The sequence below is a fragment of the Balaenoptera borealis genome (genome assembly GCF_965194805.1).
Source record: "Balaenoptera borealis genome assembly, chromosome: 1".
Classification (NCBI taxonomy): Eukaryota; Metazoa; Chordata; class Mammalia; order Artiodactyla; family Balaenopteridae; genus Balaenoptera; species Balaenoptera borealis.
In genome coordinates this window covers 174,495,280-174,514,330 of record NC_138860.1, presented here as the reverse complement: position 1 = coordinate 174,514,330, position 19,051 = coordinate 174,495,280, and the positions used below count along the sequence as shown (strand labels likewise).

The following is a 19,051-nucleotide window of genomic DNA, read 5'->3' as shown; positions in this document are numbered from 1 at the left end:
AGTACTGTGGCCTTTTTTAAGATTTTATCTTTCAGATACATACTGAAAATATTTATAGACGAAATTAGATATTTAGTATTTGCTTCAAAATAACACAGGAGTTATACAGGGAAAAGAGGATAGAAATAAAGACAATGATTGGCATAAGTTGATAATTATTGAAGATGGGCATTGGGTATATGGGACTCATTGTACTATTCTGTCTTCTTTTGAATATGTTTGGAATTTCCTATAATAGAAAAATTTTTAATGTTTGTGGAATGGAAGCATGTATGTGTATATTTGTGTATATATAAATGTATAAATACAATTATTTGTTTTAAATGATAAATTGTTGAGTAGGGATTCTATTCCACAAGACATTTCCTTTTTTAAAAGGGAACTGTGCATAGTCAGTATTCATGGGAGGACAGTTCTGCTACTTCCTGAACTTGGTCCTAAGCAGCCCGGGTAGAGCCTATACCCACCCTCCAGCAGCCACTGCCCCCTTCCTCATCACCGTCCTTAGCTTCGGAGTCTACAACCCCAAATAGTTCCTGAGTCCAGCTCTAGATTTTGTCAAATTCATAAAAACATTCAAAGTAACAATGACTGCATTTACGTATGCTGCCAGCATTCTTAAAGCCAAAATGCTTCAAAGATTCATCAGTCATACACATTTAAAATACATAGAAAAATAATAGAATTTATACAAAGTAGATTTTTACAAAACAAGTACATTACAAGAAATACATCTTATATCCAAGCACAAAAATGTGGAAATATACATGGAAGTAGAAGTTTAAGAAAAAACATTTATTTTTAAATGCTGAGTGGGAAGGCATAGACTGAGTTCTGGTTTACTGGTGTAACTCTGAAGAGAACATCAATTTGCTAGTAGAAATTTTCACTCCATTATCAAGCTTCTAAACAGTTCCTGAAGGAATTAGACAGCTGTTCCTCTTTCCAAATTCTGTTTAATTTCAGCTGTATATTTCCCATAGAATCTTTCTGCCTTCTTGTTGAATTTGGCATTCCTTTCGTTAATGTAGTCAATATCTGCATCATCATTATAGGGACGTCTCCGACTATATTTGTCTCGTTTTTCAATTCTGGGAGAAGAAAATAATTTATAAAATTCAAACTTGCCTTCTTTTTTGATCTTAATAAAACACGGCCAAATAGAATAGAATCAGTACACTTAACAATAACACTTTGGGAAGGGGCAGGGGGAAGCCCAGTTTCATCAAGATGAAGTTGAAACTGCCAATTAACAGCACAACCCAGGGTATGAACCATGAAATTTAGTAAATACAAACTCATCTTTAGAATGTTTCTAGAAGAGCAATGATACACTGCTAGGAACTGGACACATGAAGTATCACTTAACAGAAAATGATTACAACAGTAATTATATTAATAATAACCACAACTAATATGAACAGAGTACACAGTATATACTAGACACTATTCTTAATTCTTAAGTGTATTAGTTCCTATAATATAAATTCATTTTGCTCTGCCTGATCAGCATCAGGAAACACACTCCTATCAGTATTAAGAAACACAAACATACAAAGATAAATTTACTAGAACATTTGTACTTCTTCAAATCAAAGAGTGGAATGGTTGTTAAAGTAAAAACAAGAATAATTTCTTAAAGAAGAATAATTTTCTTTATAATTTTCAATTATAACAACTCAATTCCATCAATATTTTGCATCTTCATTCCAAATCATAGGGACTCGACCCATCCTTACTGTCTGTCCCCAAAACCATTAGAGATGCTAGGTCAGAAATTAGGAAGTATAATATCTGTCTTCTCAATTCATTCTAAGCATATTATGTCCATTTTGTCATTAAACGTTTAAAATTTCAGGCTGTTACACGGAGTACTCACTGTTTTTCCAGGTCTACGACCATCCTATCAATTTCCTCTGTGGAAGGCACATGTGTCCCATGAAGAAGACTGTTGGATGTTGGGTAAAACTCTTCTTCACTGGAAAGATGGCAACAGGGATTTGGAGTAACACTGCAAGTGCTCCACATCTTCAAACTAAACTACCATTCACGATGAGAGAGAAAATACATACATATCTTTATACTATGGGATCCTACCTTACCTTTTAAAAAAAAACAACACAGAATTGGAAGGGACAGAAGTAAGAAATCACTTACTCCAACACCTTCATTCTACAGATGAAAGAGCCCAGGGCCAGAGGTTAAAGGACTTGCTTCTAGGCTCAGGATATTTCTCTTTCCACTACAGTAGGCCAACAAACTGCAGCATGTTTCTATAAACAGTTTTACTGGGACACAGTCCATTTGTTTATATCTCCTCTACAGGCTGCTGCTGCTTTCACATCACAAGGACAGAGTGGAGTAGCTATGACAGAGACCACATAGCCCACAAAGCCTAAAATATTTACTATCTGGTCCTTTACAGCAGAAGTTCACCCATCCTGGCACTAAAGCATTGTGTCCCAAAATATCTGAATAACTATGATAATCTGGGTATTAAACTCTCAACACCCAGTCATAGAATGCCCAGCTAGAAAGATAACCAGGTGGTTAGCTTAACTGCTGTGGATGAGCAATAAATAGTGTCATCACGACCAGAAACTATTCTTAAACAGCTGTTGATAACCCATACCCAAGCACTGCAGTCTGTTTGTATTTATGTATGTACGTTTATACACATGCACAAGTACATCAATATCACTTCAGAAGGGCTCCCCTGGTGGCGCAGTGGTTAAGAATCCGCCTGCCAAGGCAGGGGACACGGGTTTGAGCCCTGGTCCAGGAAGATCCTACATGCCGTGGAGCAACTGAGTCTGTGCGCCACAACTACTGAGCCTGTGCTCTAGAACCCACAAGCCACAACTACTGAGCCCATGTGCTACAACTACTGAAGCCTGCGAGCCTAGAGCCCGTGCTCCACAACAAGAGAAGCCACCGCAATGAGAAGCCTGTGCACCGCAATGAAGTGTAGCCCCCGCTCGCCACAACTAGAGAAAGCCCGCGCACAGCAACAAAGACCCAATGCAGCCAAAAATAATAAAATAAATAAATAAATTTATAAATAAATAAATAAAGTGTAATGTTTAAAAAAAAAATCACTTCAGGATGAAAAAGGACTGGCACTAATCCTGTCAACTTACTGCTTTTCTCTCAGTCTCTCATATGTTTCCATGTCCGGTTTGATCTGTTTGGTCAGCCGATGGTACTGGCGAAGCTGGGCAGCAGCATAATCTAAAAATAAAATGAGAATTGGAAATGATATATTTCCTTGTTTGGTCATTACTATTCAGAGAAAAATCAAAATTATTATTAGCAATATATGCACTAATCTAAGCAGATCCTCTATGCTGAAGATGCTGATAATACAGGCTTTAATTCTAGCACAATGAGTAAAGGGATCCAGCTGCCTCAAGCACAGCCTTTTTTACTTCTGCCCTATGAGATATATTTGTATTTTTCTTGGGAGTAAGCCTCTTGGAGAATATTCCATGAAGCGGTATATCCTTTCTTAAAACCAGAAACACTGAAGGCAACGTTTATCTCACAGGTTCATTCAATAAAGTAAAGGTGAGTTTTACCTGAAAATCCCAGGTCGGGATTTTTCCTCCTCTTTTTCCTCTCCCATCTTTCTGCATCTTCTGCACTGATCTCTAGCAACTTCACTTTCTCGTAGTCTTCCCCTCTTGCTGCACATTCCTGAAAAAGAAAGGAAAAAAAGCTAATACCTGTCCATATGATTCAAGCAATTATTTGACCTATTTTAAATAAAGATATCAAGCAATACATTAAAAATAATGATTAATATTTGAAGGAAATTTGATAATCTGCTATGGTATATAAGAAGTGAGTACATCAATCTAAAAAATAATACTTATTCAACATTTATCAGGTGTCAGACCCTCTTTTAAATGTTTTACATGCATTGACTCATTTAATTCATAATTAACTCAAATAATTATTACAGGCCCCATTTTACAGATGAGAAAACATAGGCACAGAGAGGTTAAATTACTCACCCAAAGCTTGGCAGCTGGTAAAAAGCATTTTTTACTGTCTTAATACTATAGAAAGATTGAATAAACCACTTATGAAAATAGCGGAGTAGTTCCTAACCTTTTTCTTTTCTTCTTCTTGTAGTTCCCATTCCAAACGAGCTTTTTTGGCTTCCCAATTTGCAGGTAACTTAAGTCTTTTATCTTCTTCAACAACTTCCTGGTGATTTAATTTACGAGCTTCATTCTAAAACCATAAACGCAAAAAGGCTATCGGCTGAAACATGAAAATAAATCCAAACAAATATTTCCCTCTTTGAGGAAGGTCAAGTAAGACACGTTAACAAGGGGACTCCATTTTACCCTAAAAGCAAGAGAACCATCAGAGGATTTTAAGCAAGGAAACGGCCTAATTAGGTCTGCATTTGTATACAGTCAAGAAATGTGTTGAGCTGCACTGGTTTGCTGTGCCAAAGGCCTGGGCGTTAATGTCTCACATTATGAGAAAGATATTCTACTTTCAATTGTCTTTTAATCCTGACTGATGCAAAGAAGAAGCCTCAATTTGGGGCTGGGGGCTTTAATACCTATCATAATATCTCTAACCTTTCCCAAGTCCCCCCTCCTCTTTAGATATTTTAGCAGTTTACATCATGTCAAATGAAAGGCATTTTCCATTTAAATTACTGTATGTAGTCTGTTTTTAAATAATTGCATAAAACAAAATGAGTATACCATCTTAAGGACAACTTAAGTTAGATGTTTCTTGGGTTACAGGCTGGTGGCCGTTAGTCCAGGAAGACATGTCTCTTAATATCCAACCCCATGTTCTTTACACAGTCCCTCCCAGTAAATATATGTGTGTTGAATTCTTTATTAAATTCTTCTGGGTAAAGAGAAAAACCCAGAACATTTCTCTCAACAACCATCCCTCACATACTCTTGGCTCTGGCAATGCCCTCCAGTTGAAGACACCAAGAACACATGTGTAGTCAAACAAAGTTGTGTGTATTGCATTGAAGGAAACAGCAAACCATGGGGAACTGGAGGCATTTCAGTGAGAGGGTGTCAGGAGGAGCCACTTACAGGATTTGAGTTTGTATCAGGTGACTGGAGGGAAAGGTTCAAGGAAGCATGGTTGTGCCCTGGATTAGGCACTGTCAGAAAGCCGGGGCATTCTATGATTGGGTTATCTTCAGTTTTCATACAGGAAGCAGGATTAATGGAGTGAGGCTAGTGCTGCATTTATCACTGTTGTTAGCAGAAGTGGGTGCTGTGTGGTCATTTCTGTGGTTTGAACAGTTTTGTTTTGTCACACTGCGATAGTCAGAGTGATGTTGGAGTTTTGTGAAACCATGGCCAAGCTATCAGTCAGGCCCCTTTGAGGTGAAACAGCCAAGAGCTGCTTTTTTGTTTCTCAGCTCCAACTGCAGCCAGTTGTTTGCTGGACTCTTATCCTTGCTATGAATTCTCTTCCTTTGCATTTGTTCCCTCTGCTTAGATATTTCTTCCTCAAACTTCTTTATTTTTCTGATAACATCTTACTCATCTTTATAGCAGTACTTTAGGTGTCACCTCTTATACGAGGCTCTCCCTGGGGGCCCCCAAACTATACCAATCTCTCCTTCACTGCACTCCCAAGGCACTTTGTTCCTAACTCAAGCATGGCATTTATCACAATATAATTTCTAGCTAGAACGTTGTCTCCTCTACTTAAGAGCAGAGGACTTATCTTACTCATCTAGTTCCCCACCTACTAGCTGAACCACTGACCCTATAGACTTCCCGAGATTTGCTGATTATTTTTGAATGAAGAGGTAACCAGCTCTCTTACTGGACAAGTTTCTTCCAGTCTCTAGCTCCACATATTTCCCTAGGTAAAATGAAGAGTTTACTAGAATCATACAGCACGGAGGCGGTTAGTAACAGAGACCCCCAAACTAACCCAACTAAGTTAAAACAGATGGGGGTGAAAGAAAGCTTGATGAAAGCATGTCCATTTCCAAAAGTGACTACAATATGTTGCCAGGTTGAGAAGCATCGGGACCGAACTTTCATCCAGCTCTGCGGGTTTGTCACACGCGCTGGTGCGGCTTCCTCGTCCCTCCACAAACGCGCACGGGCCTGGCCACGTGACAGGTCTCAGCTGGCCTCTGGGGCGACTCACCCGCTTCAGGTGCAGCTCCCGGAATTTGCGCAGTCTCTGTTCGCGCTTCTGGGCGGCCAGCTCCTCGGCCGCCGCAGGGGGCTGCTGTTCCTCCCCGCCGTCTACCGGCACCTGCGGTGGAGGACAGGCTGGAGTTGGGGCCGGTTAGGCTTCTCCCCGGAGAGCCCAGGCGGATTACCCTCGGGTCCCGACAGCCCAGGCCGGGCCCTCACCGCCGACCCAGGCCCCACAGTATCTGCGCCTTCCTGGCCCGGCACACAAGCACCTCCTCCACCTCTCGCCCTTGCCGTCCCTCAGAGCCCTCCCCAACCAAAACCCCTGGAAAGAGCCGGCAGCACTTACCTTCTCTGCTATAGTCGCAGCCGCCATCTCAACCTTTCCTCGCCCACTTCCGGCAACAACCCAGAGCACTTCCGCCGGCCTTTGGACTGCAGCGTCAATACAGATTAATAACCTACTATAAGCCCCGCCCCTCCCTGTCAGCCTCAGGAATTTAGGACCAATCCCTGCCCCTTTTGGCAGTGAGACGTTTTCAATTGGGCAGGGCCGTGCGCAGCCGCAAAAGGCCGCAGAGGCGGGGGCCGGAAGGGTGGAGGCTGAGAGAGAAGCGCTGGGGGGTTTCGGTAGAGGGCGGCTAGGTAGGAATGGTGGAGCTGGGAACCTCGGGGAACGTCACCTCAACTGTGTGCTGCACCCTTGAGCGAAAAGTGCTTTCCATTCAACGCTTAACCTGTGTCACCTCCTCCGAGGCAGGTCTCCCCTGACTACGTTGTCTCGCGTAGGCCCTTAGTACTGTCATATGGTACCATTTTCATTCTCTTTAATATATGTAAGATATTTTTCTCGTCTGTTCGTTTTCTTTTTCCCCCAACGACGTTGTAAACTGCAGGAGAGCAGGACCCGTCCCATCCTGTTCGTTCTTCCGTGTTCAGCGGTGAAACTGCGCCAGAATTAATAATAGTGCTAAAGTTATTAATATAATTCAGTAAGGTGCTAGATACAAGAGAAATACATGAAAATAATTTTTTTCTTCACTAAAACCATTAATTAGATGTGGAAATGAAAAAGTAATCCCCCAAATGAAAAGATACCTGGGTATAAGATTTAAACAGTAATATGAAGAAAAATATGAAATAATTTAAAGTACAAAGAAATTAAATTTCAGTAAGTGATGAAGCATTTTCTGGTTGGAAGACAATAGAAAAATGTAATATCACAAAAGAGTATCTCAAATGAGTATAAATGTAATATTACTCCATCAATCTCAGTGGGTTTTTTTTCTTTTGGAACTGTAAAATATTGTGACAAAAATCTAAAAGTTCAGTGAAACACTATCGGTGAGCCTGTGAAGTGTTACCAGCCAGGGTTCTTGGACTCTTTAATCAATAGAAATTGATGAGGCCAGATGAGGAATTCAAGCAAGGCTTGAATTGGGACTCTTGCTGTAGCAGGAGGGAGTGAAAACAAGTAACAGGTGCCCTTGTTAGCTCCCTGAGGGAGTGGTGGAGATGGGGCACGCTAGCTGGTCCTTTTAAATGGTAGGGGCGGATCCATGGGTTGGGCGGGAGGGTTGGCTTAGGTGGTCTGCCCACCTGATTTGTGGTGCTGTGTGCAGGGATCATGCTGCAGTAGACTGCTTTTGCTCCTGACATCTCAGAAGTGGCAGTTGGGTTTTGGGCCTTTTTGTATTGTGTGGTTCATAATTTGCCCCAACTGCTCATGTACCCAGTTATTTTTAGTCCCTTATTGTTTCCTTGTGGTCCCAGGTCCCAGCCTGTCTCAGTAGGACTGAAAATTGGTACAACCCTTAGGGAGAGCAATTTGGCAATATCTATAAAAATTACAAAGACATCTAATCTTTGACCCAGCTATCTGGGAATTTATCCTACAGGTACAATTGCACAGGCATAAACTGACTTATGTACAAGGTTGTTCATTTCAGTTTTTTGTAAAAGCAAAAAATTGGAAACAACTCAAATGTCTGTCAGTAGAAGACCGGTTAAATACATTATGGTACATTCGGGGGAAGCTGTAAAAAGGAATGGGGCAGGGAATTCTCTGGCGGTCCAGTGGTTAGGACACTGTACTTCCAATGCAGGGGGCATGGGTTCAATCCCTGGTCGGGGATCTAGGATCCCACAAGCCACGCGGCACAGCCAAAATAAATAAATAAATAAATAAGGAATGGGGCAGCTCTGTATACTAATTTGGAAAGTTCTCCAAAGTATACTAAATGAAAAATGCAAGGTACAGAACTGTGTATATGGTTATAGTATGCTATATTTAGGAGGCAATGGGCAGGGTTAGGGTTACTAAGAACATATTTTTGCTTTGCGAGAAGCTAATATAAGTGATAATCTGGGGGGATTTACTATATATATACATATATACTTCGAATCATATAAATAAATTTCCAAATCCAAAATTAAAAATTAATTTTTACACAAACAGCCAAGAGTATCTTTTGGGGAAAAAAAACTGAGAAGGAACTTACCTTACTAGGAATTAAAACTTAATAAGAGGCTTCAGTAAAAACACTTGCACAGAAAATGACACATAATCGGAACAGAATAAGGTCATGGGTTCGGTCCCCATATGGGCCACCAAAAAAAAAAAGGAACAGAATAGAAAGTTCACAAGTGGATTTAGTGGGGAAGTGATGCTTTCTAGAATAGAAGAGAATAAATGGTCAGGATATCTATTCCCTGACTGGATTATGGGTTGGCTGCATTTCTTGAGTCACATCTTCTGTCTGAAGACTTTCTCCTATACTATCCTTCATTCTTCTCTTTAGGATTAAGGGTAGCAATGGCTCCCCCTTGTTGCTAGCCCTGGAATGCTTCACTCTTTTGTTGGTTTCTCTTAACCCAGTCTACAATTTTGTAAACAGTCCCCTTATTAAACTCTCCTTAATTACTTGGTTTGAGTATGTAGGGCTTTGACGGATAAAATATTTTTACAGACCGTGTAATTCTGGTTAAGTGATCATACTGAAAATAACGGACATTTCTGTATTCCTAAAGAATAAAAATACGTGTTACGACTGCTCTGTCAAATCATCCATAATATAGAAAAAATATAAGCTTATGACTGCTAGATTTGCTGCTTTCATAGTTGTTAAGAAACTTGTCTCATTTAAATTAACTGCACTAAACAGTCAATTCCACGCTGATTTAATTACATTTATATAGGCACCACAAAGAAGAAAGTATGAAAAGCTGTAACAGGGGAAACTGACCCTTAAGGTGGTGAAGGTTAGGGCTTCCCTGAAGAAAAACATTTAAGGACATCTTAGGAGGAGGACACACCTAATCCCAACTGGTATATTGGTCATTTGCCATGGGCCAGGCACAAGTCACAAATATTTCACAAATATTGTCGAATTTGTCCTCAAACTACTCTGTGCCATGGGTATTGTCTTATTATTTATTTTTCATAGATGAGGAACCAAAGAATAGACGAGTTAAATAGAGAATGGTTATACAGTTCATTAATGAATGGACAGATATACGAAGAATGGTGTCCTATGCAGAATTTTGAGAAGAAAGTCAAAATCTCACATTAATCCAAGAAATCTTTCTGCATCTCGGAGATGCTTGAGGAAGAGATCCCAAATACCCTCAGTCAATTTGTTCCTTTCTTCATTCAAACCGTTCGGGGCACACGGAATCCGCTGTGCAGAAGACAGAAATAGATGCTGTTCTCTTGGAGCTTCCGTTGTACCGGGCGTTGTACCGCCACGCAAAGATTAAGATAGGATGGTATGATGGTGACTGTAGGCCTACTTTGGTCACTTGATGGGCACAATCTGTGCTCTGGGTTGCTTTCTCACACTTTTGGTGGCGTTTTCTTCCTTTTACCCCTCTTCCGCCAGCAACACGCTCAGACGATTCCGCCGCGCTGCCCTGGTTCTCCACTCAGTGCGCCTGCGCCCAAGCCTGGCCCAATCGGATATAGCCCAAGGCTGTATCGAGGGCGGGATTGGTTCCTCAGCTGGGGAAGCAGAAAGGGGCGGGGCTTTATCCCGAAATCTGTGGCTGCTGGCTGACGGAAATGAGCTGGAGACTCGGAAAAGTTGTTGTCGCAGGAAGTCTGGGGGGAAAACGCTACCGGGTGATGGCGGCAAAGGCTAAGGCAGAGGAGGGGGGTGGGGCTGGTCTTGCCCAGCGGTTGGGAGTGTAGGGGCGTTTGCGGCTAGACGAAGAGGCGGTGCCAGGGAGTCAGAGAGGGGGCCGCAGACACTGTGGGGTCGGGGTCGGCGGTGAGGGCGCCCGGCCTGTCGGGAACCGCGGGGAATCACCTGGGCCGTCCGGGAAGAAGCCGAACCGGCCCCGCCTCCAGCTTGTCCTCCGCCGCAGGTGCCGGTGGACGGCGCAGAGGAGCAGCATCCCCCTGCGGCGGCCGAGGAGTTGGCCGCCCAGAAGCGCGAACAGAGACTGCGCAAATTCCGGGAGCTGCACCTGAAGCGGGTGAGTCGCCCCAGAGGCCAGCTGAGACCTGTCACGTGGCCAGGCCCGTGCGCGTTTGTGGAGGGACGAGGAAGCCGCACCAGCGCGTGTGACAGACCTGCAGAGCTGCATGAAAGTTCGGTCCCGGTGGTTCGCAACCTGGCATCACACTGAAGTCACTCTGAGAACTTTTAAAAGCTAGACATGCTTAGGCCTCACTTCCAGGGTGTCTGATTTGATCAGTTTCTAAACACAGACATTGTTATTTTTTTAAGCATCCTCTCCCCGCACCCTCCTCTCAGCTCAAGTGATTCTGTCAAACCTTTCTTTTTATGGAGGGGGATACCGTGGACCAGAAATGGAAAGTAACGTGTCTGTTGTCACGCAGCAAGTTGGCATCATTCATCCAGAAACAGCCCCTCCCCTAATGGCCTCTAGTGTGCTATAGCCAACTATCAACGGATGGTGTGGATACAGCGGTAAATATGGTAAGGCTTCTGCCCAGTTATGGAGGCAGATCCATAACCAATAACTACTTCACGACTTGGTAAATGGTATGTTAGAGGGAGGAACAAAGTGCCTCAGAAGTGCGGAGAAGAAGACTGACAACTAGAGACATTATTGTAAAAAAAAAGGAGGCCAGATGATATGTGAAGAAGCAATGATATAATTCAAACATCCCCCTTTTGCAATCTTTAATGAGTCACTGGATCACAGTCAGTGGCTGTGAACATCACAAAAAGGATAAAATCAGAGATTATGTGTCTCCTGATAGAAGTATGTAGCACCAGTTTCATATAAGTAGACTTGCTAAAAATAAATCTAACCTGAATTGGGGACTTCCCTGGTGGTCCAGTGGTAAAGAATCTGCCTTAAAATGCAGGGGATGCGGGTTCAATCCCTGGTCGGGGAACTAAGATCCCACATCCCACATGCCACGGGGCAACTAAGCCTGCGTGCCACAACTGCTGAACTTGCGCACCTCAACTAGAGCCCGTGTGCCGCAAACTACAGAGCCCCCGCGCTCTGGAACCCGCGTGCCACAACTAGGGAAGAGAAAACCCACACGCCACAACTAGAGAAGAGAAAACCCACACAACACTAGAGAGAAGCCCGCGCACCACAACGAAAGATCCTGCATGCCTCAACGAAGATTCCGCGTGCCGCAACTAAGACCCGACACAGCCAAAAATAAAATTAAATAAATAAATAAAAAATAAATCTTAAAAAAAAATAAATCTAACCTGAATTGGATGAAGCCACTAGATCTACTGACCAATTTACAGGAAATACAGGGGTCAAAAAATACGTTATAGGACATTATAGGGAGGCAACTAGCAGATACCACTTTGGGAAACAATGGGACAGTCAACACAGTCATTTTCACACTCCTCAAAAAAGCAATGGATAAAAAAGATGGAAAAGGAAACTATACATTAAATAAACCTTAAGAGGTGTACATACATATTGACTAATCGCAACATGTGGGACTCGTCTGAATTCCAATTCAAACAAACTGTAAAAATAATAATGAGGGCTTTCCTGGTGGCGCAGTGGCTGAGAATCTGCCTGCCAGTGCAGGGGACATGGGTTCAAGCCCTGGTCTGGGAAGATCCCACATGCCGCGGAGCAACTAGGCCTGTGAGCCACAACTACTGAGCCTGCACGTCTGGAGCTTGTGCTCTGCAACAAGAGAGGCTGCGATAGTGAGAGGCCCGCGCACCGCGATGAAGAGTGGCCCCCACTCGCCGCAACTAGAGAAAGCCCTTGCACAGAAACGAAGACCCAACACAGCCAAAAATAAATGAATAAATAAATAAATAATAATAATAAAGGAATTCCTTTAAAATAATAATAATAATAATAATGAACACTTATGAGACCATCAGGAAAATGTGAACACTGACAAGATATTTGATAATAAGGAATTATTTGGGGAGTGTGCTGATGGTATTGTGGTTAAAGAGATACTACAATATTATAGGTGGAAAAGAAAACCAGCTAGAAATAAGGAAATTTGGGTTCTTGGCCTAACTCTGCCACTAACTCTGTCACCTAAAACTTTCTGGACTTCATAGATAATAGGAGAATTAGATTGTAGTCCTTCTCATACCACCTTCATGGTTTATACTGTAAGTGTGACCACCTGTCCACTTGCTCAGTGTTTTTATTTTTTTAATAAATGTATTTTATTTTTGGCTGCGTTGGCTGTTCGTTGCTGCACGTGGGTTTTCTCTAGTTGTGGCGAGCGGGGGCTACTCTTTGTTGCGGTGCGCAGGCTTCTCATTGCGGTGGTTTCTCTTGTTGCGGAGCATGGGCTCTAGCCACGTGGGCTCTAGAGCGCAGGCTCAGTAGTTGTGGCACACGGGCTTCGTTGCTCTGCGGCATGTGGGATCTTCCCGGACCAGGGCTCGATCCCGTGTCTCCTGCATTGGCGGGCGGATTCCTAACCACTGTGCCACCAGGGAATGCCCCCTCTGTTTTTAAAGGGAGACTAAAGGAGGTGTTAAGATAGGTGTTTTTAGAGGTGTTAAAACTGAAACTTTGTCTTCAACCCAATCTGAATTTAAAAAGGAATGAGAAATGGAATCACTTTCTCAGTATGTGACTGTGTCATTCAGTAGTATCTAAAATCATCTCAAGGACCTCTGTACAGTAGAACTCATAGTTTGGGAAATGCTGTTTCAATCCAATCCTAAGCGACTTGCTTACATCACACAGCCAGGGAGTAGTCAAATCAGTATATGTCTCAGGCCTTCTTACTCCCAAACTATTGCTCTTTCCATCTTTATCACATGGTTCCTTGAAGGCAGTAAAATAATACTTAAAGGTATAGGTATTGGTGTTTACCTCTCTTCCCCCTACATGAAATCTCTTCAGTACAAACACACTCGCACACAAACTTCTCCAGTGGCTCCCTTCCTTTCAGGATAAAATCCATAAGTCCATTTTCGATGGCCTACCATACAAGAAGATAGGTAACATTTATTTGGATTTGTTTCCATACCTCTGCTGACAAACTTTGTGTCCTGGTGGTAGAATGAAGCTCGAAAATTAAATCACCAGGAAGTTGTGGAGGAAGATAAAAGACTTAAATTACCTGCAAATTGGGAAGCTAAGAAAGCTCGTTTGGAATGGGAATTGCAGGAAGAAGAAAAGAAAAAAGTAAGTGCACTCCTGCCACTTTCATAAGCTGTGTATTCAAATATTATATTGTGTTTTGTTGAGGCGGTATATTGCATGGTAGTTAAGCATTAAGCATTCCAGCTCTGGTTTCCTCATCTGTACCTTAGAGAGTTGTGAGAATAAAATATGTAAGACATTTACAACACTGCCTGGCACATAATTACAGCCACATAATGGATATTAGGGTAAAAGGTTAAGCTCCAGTAACAAAAGCTCCAACAATAAGAAAAGATAAAGCTCATGAGTCTCTCCTGTATCAGTTCCCAGTTGAGCAGCCCAAGTCACCTGGCCTGATGCAGCTGCAAGGGACGTTGAGAAATGGGCGGCCATGAGCCCAGAAAGGAGGGGAGAAAGGATTTTGATGGACACCTAATGTGTCCCCCACAGCTATTTTTGGTGTCAGTTTTATAGATGTATTATTTCTTACAGATACAGCAGATTCCACAATTTTCTTTGTAAACTGGCCGCTTTACTGTCTTGATGGCAGTCTTTAGGCCTTTGATTTGAAAGGAATTAAGGAATTGTATAAGGCAATAATGCTAATGTTTTTTCCCCTTGTTTTAGGAATGTACAGCAAGAGGGGAAGACTATAAGAAAGTGAAGTTGCTAGAGATCAGTGCAGAAGATGCAGAAAGATGGGAGAGGAAAAAGAGGAGGAAAAACCCCAATCTGGGATTTTCAGGTAAAAATAGCTTTTACTTTATTGAATGGGCCTATTAATAGCTCATTTAACAAGTCTAATAATGCCCCACCCAACATCTAAAATAGTATGGGTTCTCATTTTTTCAGATTATGCTGCTGCCCAATTACACCAGTATCATAGGTTGACAAAGCAGATCAGACCTGACATGGAAACATATGAGAGACTGAGAGAAAAGCAGTAAGTTGATGTGATTTAAAAGCATACATTATGTATGTTACTGGAAGGCCTTGAATTTAAGAGTGCTGATTCTGGAGCTTTGCTTCCTGGCCTCGGGTCCTGGCTACACCACTTAGTAGCTGTGTCACACAATTTTTCTCTGTTTCCTCATCCGTAAATAGGGAATAACAACAGTGCCCACCTCACAGGGTTATTATCAAGATTAAATAAATTCATACAATGCCCTCAATCAGTGCTTGGCACATAGAAAGCACTGTATATGTATTGGCTATTATTTATCATGATTATTACTGTTGCTATTACCCTTATCCACAGGTAAGGGACACAGTAATACTTTCTTTCATCATGCACGGTAAACAATGCTAAACTGCACTCCTTACCTAATTATGTAAGACAGGTACTGTGCTAAAGATCAAGACTGTTTTAATAGTGATAGTGTAGAGAGTGGAGAGGGCTGTAAATTGTGCCCTCAATTGAGCATGTTACTAAGCTCTCCCACTGTATGAACTTCATTAATTCCATTAACCTGTGGTCCTCAGCCAACTCATTTGGGCTTTGGAGGGTTTTTTTTGTTTTTGTTTTTGTTTTGGCCACGCAGCATGCAGGATCTTAGTTCCGGATCAGGGATCGAACCCACGCCCCCTGCAGTGGAAGCATGGAGTTTTAACCACTGGACTGCCAGGGAAGTCCCAGGAGTAGACATTTCTTAAATCTTTTTTTTGGTCTGAATTCTATTTCTTTGCAATCAAATATCTCAAAGTTTTCCACTTTTGACCACTAAACATTGTCCAGTTCTGAAGGTATAGGATCTTTTTTCGTGTTACTCACCACTTCACTCTTTTTCAGTGGAGAGGAGTTCTACTCAACATCTAACGGTCTTCTTCATGGAACACATGGGCCTTCCACAGAGGAAATTGATAGGATGGTCGTAGACTTGGAAAAGCAGTAAGTACTACAAATGCAGCCTAAAGTTTTAGTAGTGATTCATGCTTTATAACAAAATTAACTATATGGTCTTGAAGTGTAGCAACTGGATTGAAGTTAAGGAACATTTGAATTATTAGTATGAAGAATGGTCCCATTCACCACCACTTTTATATGTGTGGGTTTTTTTTTTTAACATTTTTATTGGAGTATAATTGCTTTACAATGTGTTAGTTTCTGCTGTATAAAAAAGTGAATCAGCTATATGTATACATATATCCCATATCCCCTCCCTCTTGCGTCTCCCTCCCACCCTTGCTCTCCCACCCTTCTAGGTGGTCACAAAGCATCAAGCTGATCTCCCTGTGCTATGCAGCTGCTTCCCACTAGCTATTTTACATTTGGTAGTGTATATATTTCAGTGCTACTCTCTCACTTCGTCCCAGCTTACCCTCCCCCCACCCCACTCCCCTCCTCAAGTCCATTCTCTATTGTGTCTTTATTCCTGTCCTGCCCCTAGGTTCATCAGAACCATTTTTTTTTAGATTCCATGTATGTGTGTTAGCATGCAGTATTTTTTCTTTCTGACTGACTTCGCTCTGTATGACAAATACTAGGTCCATCCACCTCAAATAACTCAAATTTCGTTTCATTTTATGGCTGAGTAGAATTCCATTGTATATATGTGCCACGTCTTCTTTATCCATTCATCTGTCGATGGATACTTATGTTGCTTATATGTGTTTTGAATGGGGTTATACTAGGCAGAATCTAGAGTACGTGTAAAAATTCTCTCAACGTAATATATCACCACTCATATTTCAGCGTGAACCTGGGTCATTTCCCAAACTTCAGACCAGATCATCTGATGATACTGTTAACTTACAAGATTAAATTCAAGGAGAATGCTCATTGAACATATATCCTTGTAGGATGCTTTCTAAAGATATTGCTTTCAGTCTTAACTATTAAGAACAAAAAGGAGGGACTTCCCTGGTGGCACAGTGGTTAAGAATCCACCTGCCAATGCAGGGGACATGGGTTCGATCCCTGGTCCGAGAAGATCCCACATGCCGCAGAGCAACTAAGCCCGCGAGCCACAACTACTGAAGCCCGCGGTCCTAGAGCCCATGCTCTGCAACAAGAGGAGCCACCGCAATGAGAAGCCCGTGCACCACAATGAAGAGTAGCCCCTGCTCACCGCAACCAGAGAAAAGGCCGCGCACGGCAACGAGGACCCAACACAGCCAAAAATAAATAAATAAATAAATTTATTTTTAAAAAAAGAAAAGGAAAGCAGCTTTGAATTCTGTATATTTGTTTCCGTTACAGAATTGAAAAACGAGACAAATACAGCCGGAGACGTCCTTATAATGATGATGCAGATATTGACTACATTAATGAAAGGAATGCTAAATTCAACATGAAGGCAGAAAGATTCTATGGGAAATATACAGCTGAAATTAAACAAAACTTGGAAAGAGGAACAGCTGTCTAATCTCCTTCAGGAACTGTTCTGACTGCCAAATTGTACCAGTAAATCAGGACTCTTTCCTTTTATAATTTGTAAAGACATGTTTTACAAATCTGTGTATTTTCATACTTATATATTTATTATTCATTTGTTTTAGAAAAATGTCTTGTATTTCTGTGTTTAAAGTGTGTGCTTAATGTGTGCACTCTGCTAGGCTTAAAATCCTTAGATACGAACACAAGTCATCATCATGCTGAAATCTGTCATACATTTGACTTGACCTGGAGTTGAACTTGGGAGCTTCAGAGGTGAGATGCTAAATTGGCACTAATTCTTCTTATAAGCTATGGTAGGTAGTGAAAGGAAGGCAGTGGTCACTGGAAATTCAACCTAGTCCCTCCCTGCTCCAAGAGGTCACAATTAGCAGGTGCTTGCCTGTCCCATGTTCTATCCCATAGCCCAGGTCCATTTATGGGGCAAGCATAGAGGGTGGGAGACTGATTCTCCAATAGCATTTTACAAATATGCCATCCTTCAAAAAGCAAATATCCCTTGGAAGAAGGTAAGTTAAAACACTTGGTGAAAGTATTATTAAAATACACATAATACAATCTTTTTTTTTAAAGGCTAACTGGAATTCTAACCTTATTTCAACTGTAACTAAAAAATTAGGACATGTGATTTTAGTAGTAATTATGGGAAACAGACGATAGAAAACCTGAAGTCAGGAGTATCCCATGAAAGTGAAGATTATTTGTGCCATGTTATGTGAATAAAAACATGCCTAGGATTGAGATCAGTATAAGCTGGGCACACTTATTGATCAATGAGTAGGAAGCTCTGATTTAGCTAATGACGGGCTTATAAAGATGATAATATAAATGTTAATAAAGGTATATTCAATGTACTGTGAATAGGGAAATTTTAACATTGTGGTACAGTCATACAACTATAGAATGAGACAGATCTAACATGAATAGATGCTGTTACCTATATAAAGAGAGGTTTGTACAGGCATAGAAAAAAAATCCAGGATGTGCACCATACTATTTACAGTGATTGCTCCTAGGGAATGGGAACAGAGGTGGTAATTTTAGTTATTTTTTAAAATAATTTGACACAAATACACACCCATGCTGCCCAATCTTATCGAGTAGTAACATGCCAGTAGTTTTTTCTTCTCCTATATTTTCAAAGAAACATTTAATAATACCTTTCTATTAAGGGAAAAGGAGGGGAGGGAAAAATTAATAGGTCTTCAAAGACATCATACTGACTTGGGTTTAAAGGACAAATAAGATTTCCCCAGAGGAGAAAAGCACTCCCAATAGCCAACCAAAAAAAAGATGTCAGTATGATCTGAAGACTACTCTGAAGGTGACTAGGTGGATGGTAAAAGCCACTAATTCAAACAGGCAATACTGTAATAAGCTCAGTATAGGAAAAGTTCATTTTGAAGAGCTGAGGCAAGCATTGGAAACTAGAGTTCAGAAATTGATACTCTTCAGTTAGTAGATGGTAGTTAAAGGCAGAGTGGAGGAAATTAGCAAAAGAGCTTGTAGAGGGAGTAGGCTAAGGATAGAATCCTGACAGTGGGCAAAGGACAGAAAGCCACTGTAGATAATGGAAGAGGTCAAAGAAAAGAAGACAAATGCATGGAAATCTCTGCCTGAATGACAGAAAAATTTGAGAAAGGACTCCATAAAGAAATAGTGAAAAGTGAGCCCTCATAAGAGCAAGTTATATTTTGCTAGGTAAGCTTAATAAGTGCTTCAGCAAAGAAAACCAAAGGACAGCATGCTGTGGTTAGTTCAGTAATCATGGCTTCTCTAGAAAAAAAGCAAAGCATTACACACCTGAACCTACAGTCTAGGGCTGTGCTTTCCAAAATGGTAGCCACCCACCGTTATGTGACTAGTGATCATCTGAAATGTGACTAGGGCAAATGGAGGTGTGCTTTAAGTGTAACATACACACTGA

General features: G+C 41.5%; 2 protein-coding genes across 2 annotated transcripts; one reads left to right on the top strand and one right to left on the bottom strand.

The window, feature by feature from the left end:
- Positions 1-665: 665 nt before the first annotated feature.
- LOC309631681 (pre-mRNA-splicing factor SYF2) lies at positions 666-6,605 on the bottom strand. Its single transcript, XM_082398501.1, has 7 exons — positions 6,502-6,605; positions 6,160-6,270; positions 4,114-4,239; positions 3,579-3,696; positions 3,141-3,231; positions 1,880-1,978; positions 666-1,091 (listed from the first exon to the last, which is right to left on the bottom strand). Exons 1-7 carry the CDS (start codon positions 6,526-6,528, stop codon positions 926-928), a joined length of 738 nt encoding a protein of 245 aa, XP_082254627.1. The 5' UTR covers positions 6,529-6,605; the 3' UTR covers positions 666-925.
- A 3,670-nt stretch (positions 6,606-10,275) lies between these two features.
- LOC309622164 (pre-mRNA-splicing factor SYF2-like) lies at positions 10,276-17,978 on the top strand (the record flags this gene model as incomplete). Its single annotated transcript, XM_082378445.1, has 7 exons — positions 10,276-10,306; positions 10,426-10,628; positions 13,647-13,772; positions 14,358-14,475; positions 14,583-14,673; positions 15,520-15,618; positions 16,930-17,978. The coding sequence occupies 7 exons, from the start codon at positions 10,276-10,278 to the stop codon at positions 17,093-17,095; spliced, it is 834 nt and encodes a 277-aa protein (XP_082234571.1). The 3' UTR covers positions 17,096-17,978.
- Positions 17,979-19,051: the final 1,073 nt, after the last annotated feature.